The sequence below is a fragment of the Centroberyx affinis genome, unplaced genomic scaffold (assembly GCF_046629955.1).
Source record: "Centroberyx affinis isolate AG114_WGS23_722 - 3 ecotype Tasmania unplaced genomic scaffold, CSIRO-AGI_Caff_v1 ptg001066l_1, whole genome shotgun sequence".
NCBI classification, from domain to species: Eukaryota; Metazoa; Chordata; class Actinopteri; order Beryciformes; family Berycidae; genus Centroberyx; species Centroberyx affinis.
Window position 1 is genome coordinate 50,719 of NW_027279616.1, and position 8,703 is coordinate 59,421.

General features: G+C 42.1%; 1 protein-coding gene across 1 annotated transcript in view; it reads left to right on the forward strand.

Moving 5' to 3' along the window:
* dock2 (dedicator of cytokinesis 2) overlaps positions 1-3,934 on the forward strand; it is a gene marked incomplete at its 5' end in the record, with an annotated part of 53,751 nt that extends 49,817 nt beyond the window's left edge. The window contains 7 exons of the mRNA XM_071523117.1: positions 342-425; positions 627-764; positions 1,419-1,546; positions 1,705-1,912; positions 2,229-2,334; positions 3,107-3,255; positions 3,560-3,934. Of these exons, the coding sequence (XP_071379218.1) occupies positions 342-425; positions 627-764; positions 1,419-1,546; positions 1,705-1,912; positions 2,229-2,334; positions 3,107-3,255; positions 3,560-3,622 (876 nt within the window). The remainder of the gene's footprint in view (positions 1-341; positions 426-626; positions 765-1,418; positions 1,547-1,704; positions 1,913-2,228; positions 2,335-3,106; positions 3,256-3,559) is intronic.
* Between the last annotated feature and the right edge of the window lie 4,769 nt (positions 3,935-8,703).

Genomic DNA, 8,703 nt, shown 5'->3' on the forward strand with positions numbered 1-8,703 from the left:
GAGACTCCTCATCTCTCCCGATGTCTTGACTTTAATCCTGTTAATATCATATATCCATATCACCTACTCAGGCACTTCATGATCAAAGTCTAATTCCGCCGTCCAAATGACATTAAATGCTATGAAATGGTTAGTCTGGTCTCTTCATAAGCCTAAATATCATTAGTGCTCACCCTCAAACACCATTCAATGTAACCGTATCCCACGTAGGATGAGATCAGAGCGCTTTAAAACTGCATATGCAGGTGGAAAATTCAGTTATTAATTTACAAACTGCCTGAGCAGGTGAAAATTATAGCCGTCATTTATTAAAGTCGTTTTTAATATTTCCTCTGTGCCAGGCGTTCTTCACCGAGGAGTACGCTCAGCAGCACCCAGAGGACAGAGATAAACTGCTGCGCCTCAAAGACCTCATCGCATGGCAGGTACTGAACACACACACACACACACATGCACACACACACCGTACGTTCTTGTGTTATGTTTGTGAGGACGTTCTACTGACTTACATCCGTCCTCAGAGACCTAAACATAACTTAGCGCTCACCACTGCATGCCTAATCCCACCATAAGCCTTACACTAAACCATAAATACACGCAATAACACAGAACCTTTATATTTATAGATCCCATTACTAGGTGGGGGGATCTCCCTCCATGGGAAGAGAGTGACCGATGACCTGCGTCCGTTCCATGAGCGCATGGAGGAGTGTTTCAAACAGCTGAAGAAAAAAGTGGAGAAGGAGTATGGAGTGAGAGAGCTGGTAAGAACACAGAGAGAGAGAGAGAGAGAGAGAGAGGATGCTGGGGGGAAAGAGGGGGATGAGAGACAGTTTACTGAGATGTGGCGCCTCTCCGTAATCCTACACATGTTCTTTCCTGCAAGGCTGGACACACACAGTAATTGCTGACCAAATGAGTGCAAATGAGCTGACCCGGGCCAAAGTTTAAGATCAAAATGCTCCGTGAAAGCCTTTGAGAAAAGCTTTGATTTGGGATTTGTACCCAGATCCGCCTCCGCAACCAGAACTGGGTTTGGACGAGCTAATTGGGGCTAAATATGGTCATTATCTTGTAACTCGGGTCTCCCCGGTCAGGAGAGATTACACTAATGAAGAACAGGAGCAATGATGTTATGGTCTGTGTTTTAGAATAACTTTACTAACTTTTGCCATTCTTGCATGCTCTAATACATTCTGTTTCTCCTGTAATTCTCCCATAATGATGATGATGTCTTTGCTTTAGATAGAAGCTCCATTCACTTTCACTATCTGCCATCTTAGTATTTTCTTATTCTCCAGAACTTTCCATTGACATATTGTAATGTCCGCCTCTGTCTCTCTCTCTCTCTCTCTCTCTCTCTCTCTCTCTCTCTCTCTCTCTCACTTTCTTGTCCGTCTATCATCCCTCGCTTCTAGCCGGACATGGATGAGAGGAAGTCCACTCGTCCTCGTTCCATGCTGCGCTCCATCCGTCAGTCCATCATCTCTATCTCCTCGCTGCAGGGGTCTGAATGTGGGACTCCCACCAGGTCCCACGCAGACAGGTAACACACACACACACACACACACTGTTTCCTGACCCACCCATATACAGTCCTCTGGCCACAACCTTTTGCTATTGTATCAACTTGCCGTTCTTGATTTTTGATAATCACCATTGGACTCTCTTCCTCCCTCTCCCTCTCTCCCTCCCTCCTCCCAGGGACCTCCCCCCGGACTCCCCATCCCCCCGCACCCCCACCCTGCAGCGCTCCAGTGGCAGCTTGAGCGTGAGCGCAGCGGAGGAGGGGGTGGTGACGGTGGGCGACGGGGAGGTCAGACTGAGGAAGAGCAAGAAGAAGAAGAAGAGGAGCAGCATGATCTTCATCACCGAGGAGAGAGAGAGGACGAGCACGCTGGACTGCAAGCGGGTGAGAGTGGGAGGGAGGGAGGGAGACGGTGGGATAGAGAGAGAGGGAAGGAGGGAAGTATGAGGAAAAGGGAGAGTGATGGCAAATTGGACTGAAAATGGGTGAGAGAGAAAGTGAGAGAAACTGGAAGGACAGCAAGTACAAGTGATACGGTGTTGAATATTTGTGGAAGCATTAATGTTGAGATTCTTCCCTTCCATATGACTGAACCCAAATTCCTGTCTGTTTATTGTCCTTGCTGATCATACTGATTGTGACTCTGACTGTTAGCCCAGGCCAGTGAGTGTGAGCTTGTGTGATCTCTGTCTCCCTCTAGCTGTCTAAGAAACAGGAGTTCCGCAGTGACACCAACCTGTCTGAGCCCAACGAAGGAAATGTGTCTTTGACCAATGCCAATTCCAGATCCCTGCCTGCTATCACAGGTGACAAACACACATACGAACCCACACACTGCTGCTGTCAAATGCAAACATTGTAACTCTGATTTCTGATTTTGTTTTCTTTTTTTGGTATTTGAAATGGATGTTTACATCATTCATATTCTGATTACGTTTAACTTAATGACCCGAGGGCCCACAAAACTGACTATAAAAAGAAAGGTTTTTGTTCAACAGCAGCCCTCCCACAACACACACACACACACACACACCACAGGCCAAGGTGGGAACATGTCTTTGAAGCTTAGTGTATAATATCTCAACAAGGAGGGGAATGTTGCAGTAGTGGCTCGACCCAACACAAACGAAAGCAAATGTAATGCAAGTGGGAAAATTAGTGAGAAATCTCCTCAGTAGTCATTTTTTCAGAACTGGCCTACAATTTGATGTTTTACATTTCATTATCTCAATTGAATGAACTAACGTTTCAAAACCTAGCAGACGACCTCAATTCACTGATTCTCCGCTGGCACGCCGCCATCTTGGACCAAGCCAGCTGAGCCAGCATTCACTGTCGTGTTAATACATTACCTCTGATTAGCAAAGCTGGCTACAGGCTCTGGGGGATTTACTGTGCATACACAAAGTGCCACCAGCGTTGCAAAAAAACATGCTGTACAACAGTAGAACAGCTGTGAGAGCACAAGCAGCAATGAAATATTGGTCTGGATGGACTTGGAATGAACAGAGGTTTCACTGTATAGTGCACTGTACACACACACGCCAACACTAAATGCTCACTCACTTCTATCCATAGGTCTGTCCTTGTCGGTGGTGGGGGGGGCAGATGAGGCGGACACCCCCAGAGCCAGGAGGGACAGTAAGAGCATGTCCGTCTGCCTGACCTCCGACCGGACCGCAGACAGACGCTCCAAGGGCGTCATCAACCTCCTCTTCAAGTCTAAGGTAGAGGAAGAAGATTAGGTTCACATTCAGGGATCAGTACTGACCTGAGACAAGTTCATGGTGACAGTAGATTCATCAGCAACATTAGTGGAGAATTTTATTTGAACATTTCTGCAGCAACAAACTTTTCCATATGAACATAATGGACACAGGTTCAGTAATTAACACACATAGCAAAAAGTAACGCATCTCTTTTACATGCATTAGACACAGTTTAAAGCATACAGTATATGGCTATAGTATATTTACAGCGTGTGTGTGTGTGTGTGTGTGTGTGTGTGTGTGTGTGTGTGTGTTCCAACAGAGCTCCAAATCAGAGGATGTGAAGTCTGGTGATGCAGCCAGAGACAGTGCCAATCATTTCTGATATCCATTGTTGACACACTATGTATTTTTCTTTTTTTTACAAATGTGTTGAACACGAACATACAGCCAAAATCAAAAATACTCACTCATTCACTTATTCAGCCTGTCTCTCAGTCTCAGGATTATGTTTGCCTTAATATAATTTTACCTATCAATAAAGGCTATTTTTGTTGACTGACCTTTTGCCAGTAATTTAAATGCTTCCCAATAAAGCTAAATGCCACCTACCAGCTTTCAAATCAACTCAGCTTCTACAAGAACGAGCAAACACAAACCGTCCTGTTGACATGCCTGATTAAAAAGCATCTTGTTATACAGTTTTCGGCATTCATGTGATTGATAGAAACTAATGGGAAAATAACATAATTTCATGAAGCGCAGAGGTTCCCCCTGTCTTCACTTTCAACAAGAACACACTGCCAAAAACCCTTGGCACGGATACAATAGATGGCACAGATAATGATCCAATAAATTTAAATATAATGGGGTGCAACAAACAGTGGCGGCCTACAAATGGCACAACATCAGCACAGCTTATTGTGATGGAGGCTGAATATACACAGACTATAAACAGCATGATTTACCATGTTTCTCCTATCTGAATCATACAGCATATAGTGCATGACTCTAGTTTGAAACGAAAATAGCTTTATTTACCATTGGTTTTACTTTTCTATGAAATCTAGGACATCAAGACTAAACTTTACTGTATTCTGTGCAAAACAAAAAGACAATTGTATATCTAATAATCCATGAAATTCACAGTTGAGTGATTTATTGTGACTTCTTATTTAAAGGATCTCTTTTAGCTTGAGTCCACACATCACAGACTTTATATGACACTTGAGAGACTGCTGTAAGATAGTTTCTCAAGTCACTGAACACGGTGTGATTTATAATGTATGTTGACGTCCATAGCCACAGTCCAGTTGCTCCCCAAAGAAACAGTTTTTTATAATTTTCCACTCATTGACTGAGATAATTCAATCTTACAGAGTGAAGCAGAAGAGTGTGAGCCATGAGAGAGCAGTCCTGGATAGAGCGGTCTGTAAAGGTGAAGGGAAATGTATACATGGTTCTCTGAAACAAACAAATAAAGACAAGTGGGCCAGCGCAGGAACACTCTCAAGCTCCTGGGCTGACTAGCAGATTTCACTCTCCTCCCCCAGTAGGAGAAACCTTTTGAGCCGGGGAAACCAGTCCTGTGGTGGAGCTTTAGTTCCTGGCTTTGCTATCTGACCCTTACTCTGTTAGATGGTGACTCCTTTGGATATGTCATAGTCCAAGTTTTGCATTTTAGACAGATGCTACTCAATCAGACCTGAATGGGGGATGTAAAGTCTTGGTGGTGTGCTCCAGCAGGGGGCGCTGATCTTTCAGCAGTTTGTGTAGGTGATGTGGTTTTTCTCCTCTGTGTGAAGTTAGGTCTTAGAGGTTGACTTTATTGATTTTTTAATTAAGATATTAAGATCTTCGACTGTAAAAGAGCAGACGAGCTATAGTATATGATCTATAGAAATGAGTAGCTGAGTCAGTTCAATCAGTGGGGGAGTTAATGCATCATTTGCATTGATAGATAGTCATTATATTAGAAAATATAATTGTGAACTAGGCCATTTCCGTGATTTGTAGAGGAGAACGGATATCTCACATTTGCTCAGCCTTGGTTTCCTTCTCTCCTCTCCTCCATGTTCTGCACTGTGGGAGTGCAGAGAATCAGAGGGTGATTAAGGAGAATGGAGACATTTCTCCTCTCCCTTATTAAAATCCCCATTATCTGATGCCACACTGGCCGGCAGGCTTCCCCGGAGCCAATTTAAAGTTACAGAATAGCCTTTAAAAGTCATCTGTAAAGCCCCGTACCGCAGCGCTCGCAGTCTGGAGCGTGGCTCCTCTGATTAAGCCGTTGCCCCCTGACCCGTGTGTCACGCAGGTGGTTTTAGCTCACACACGTGTGTCTCTGGGCCGCAAACACAGGAGAGGGGGGGCTGATGGCATAATACAGTGATGTACAGGCTCCGGGACGTACAGGGAAGTGAAGCCGCCTACATCGCATGACTGATCCACAAATCACTTCCCATCCAAAATACTTCCGTCTTGTTTAATTTGCAGATAACAGCCCACATATCTACCCTGCTAGAAAATATATTTCCAGTGACTCTGGATTGGTCTACATGCCCAGTAGCCATATTGGATCTCTGCACAAACACACACACACAACAAAATCATGAGAATATTTGGCAAAGTCTATAAATTTACCATGGCACTGCAAATTGCCCCCTAGAGAGTCTTTGTACATGTGATGGTAGAAACACATAGGGTCTGTCAAACCTGTGGTCAAAATGTATGAGAATCATGTTTGAAATACAATCAATAATTTATTTGAAAACGTATCTATATTTTGGCTTTATTAATGACCCTGTTCTTGAGAGTTTGACTTGCAGATGGAAAACTGTTTTTTTTTTTAATATCATAACCCATCAGAGCTAAACACAGCTCTGTTTTGCTACAGTGATTACAGGCCATACAAATAGAAACCAACCGTCCCCACCCATTTGTTTTATTTAGATGTCATTTTGTTTGACAGTTTTTGTTCATTTGGATGGCTTTTTTTTTTTTTTTTGATGCTTTTGTTTTCAGTGTTATTGTGGTTGGTATTCTTGGACGTCATTTGATTAGTGCTCATTGTCATTTTGATTGGTGTTTTTGTGTGCTTTGATGTCATTTTGGTTGGTGATTTTATTTTGACTGACTTATAGTTGTAGCTTAGTTTTGTTGTAGTCAGTTGCTGTAGTTTGTAAATTTCAATGGTAATTTTGGATTTATTCTTTTTAAGTAGCCATGTTTTAAAGCGCTCACCTCAACTCTTGATGCAGGAACTCCAGTGTTTGACTTTAATTGAAGATTTTGGAAGCAGATTGGAAAACTCCACTGGCAAACAGTTTTCAACCACATTTCTTTTTTACAGCCTTTTTATGTAAACCAGCTGACTTGGTGTGATGGTTATCAAGTGAAGCCATCTGTGGTGTAGTTGTTAGTGTCTTGCACAACAGCCAGTGTGGTGTCTATAAACAACCATGTGTCCCTGAGCACCGCTGAACACCGAACTACGGTGGCCCTAAGGGTCAAAACACAACGACATTTCACAAAACACAACATTTCACAAAACAAGACATTTCACAAAACACGACATTTCACAAAACATTTCAGAAAACATGACATTTCAGAAAACATTTCACAAAACGCAACATTTCACAAAACGCAACGACATTTCACAAAACACGACATTTCACAAAACAACATTTCACAAAACACGACATTTCACAAAACGCAACATTTCACAAAACACAACGACATTTCAGATCACGGAAAAGGTGGGACAACACTTCTTGTTTGTGATTGGACAGAACCCAAGTCCCTGGCGACAATTCAATGTCATTTCCTGTTTCTATTGTGTACTACTCTCAGCAGTGTCCTTGCACAAATTTTAAACTGAGTTTGAAAGGATGGAAGAGGAGATTGAAATCATAAGGGAATATTTGAACAAAGGACATTCATATGATGTAATTCTCGATATGCTTTCAACATATCGTGACATTAACCTTGTCGGAACCTTGTCGCGGACACGCCGTAGGTTTATTAGACGCATGTACTATTCTATGGGTCCAAATTACTTGTGGCATGTAGACGGGTATGACAAATTAAAACCGTTTGGCATTGCGATATCTGGCTGTATAGACGGGTTCTCCCGCAGAATCATGTGGCTCAAATGTGGACCAACAAACATTTATTAACTGTATTACGCCAACACTTCTAATACAGTTAATAAAGTTGTTTTTTATTACTTCGGTGTTGTTGTATGTTGTGTGTTGTTGTGTAAAAGCTGTCTGTCCTATTAAATAACTTTTGTTTGTTGCTGGCTGAACTATGTGACCAGTAAAATAAGGACATCGCTGTAAACAAAAACAAAAACAAAAAAAACAATAGTAGATTATCTGTTCTATTTCAAAGATTGAAAGGAGGATTTGACCAAGCAGAGAACTATGTATTGGACCAAGACTAATATTTTTCCCCTATGACAATCTTCGATGTAAAAGCAAATATTTGTCTTGGACTCGGCAGAATTTCGATCTGTAAAACCGAACCCCAAGAGTTTTCAGCTAGATTTACACAAAACAACAATTTTCTGACCATGTGTGATAAAGTCAGCCGTGATCCTGTGTGATGTGACAATATTTTACCAAAGAGAAAGTCGTGTTATTGTGGTAGACCAGGTGCAGTTTGAGGATGTTATCCAGGACTTGGAGGCCCTTGATGCATTAAAACAGTTTCAGAGCAGGGAACTTAACATTATGAATGTGCAACTGCTGAATTATAAGTAGAAGCTGTGTTCAGAATAAATTGACTAGTTATTTTTAACATCAAGTTTACCTCGACTACAAATTGCAAATGAGTTGAAGATTAAATCCAGGTGGGCTATATTTCCATGAATATAACACCATGCCTCCATTAGGACACACATCTGATTCATGCCACATGTTGAGAGCCTTGCAGGATTCTGTATTTTCATTGATGATGTTGTACCTCCAGTCCAGCAGTGAGCAGCTCTGTCAGATGGACAAAGTGGACCTCAGGATTCTGGACACATATTTGAAGCTCCTTTGCTCCATCCAGTTGGAAAAGGGCATCAGTTTCACAGACCATGTCCTTCCATATTTAAACAAAACAGTAGCTCTTCCCCAGGAAGCTAAAATGATTAAACAGAATGTATTGAAGGTGTTCCTTAAGGGACTTCACACTTTATGAAAGACTCTAATGACAAAAGTTTGGATGCATCTGAATCAATGTGTTGAAATATGTTTTAAACTTCCCTCTCATGAGATATGATTAAAGCATAATGGAGCATGAAAAATGGCTTTAATTTATTTTGAATGGAGTAAAAAGGTCAATGAATTATAGATGCACTCACACTGGACTTTCTAGTTTCTAGTGTGAGAAGAGTGTAGCTGTACAGATCACTATGGGCCTGAGACCTGCAGGCTGTTCTGTCCTGTAGTTCCTCCAGATTTCGACCTGTACTGG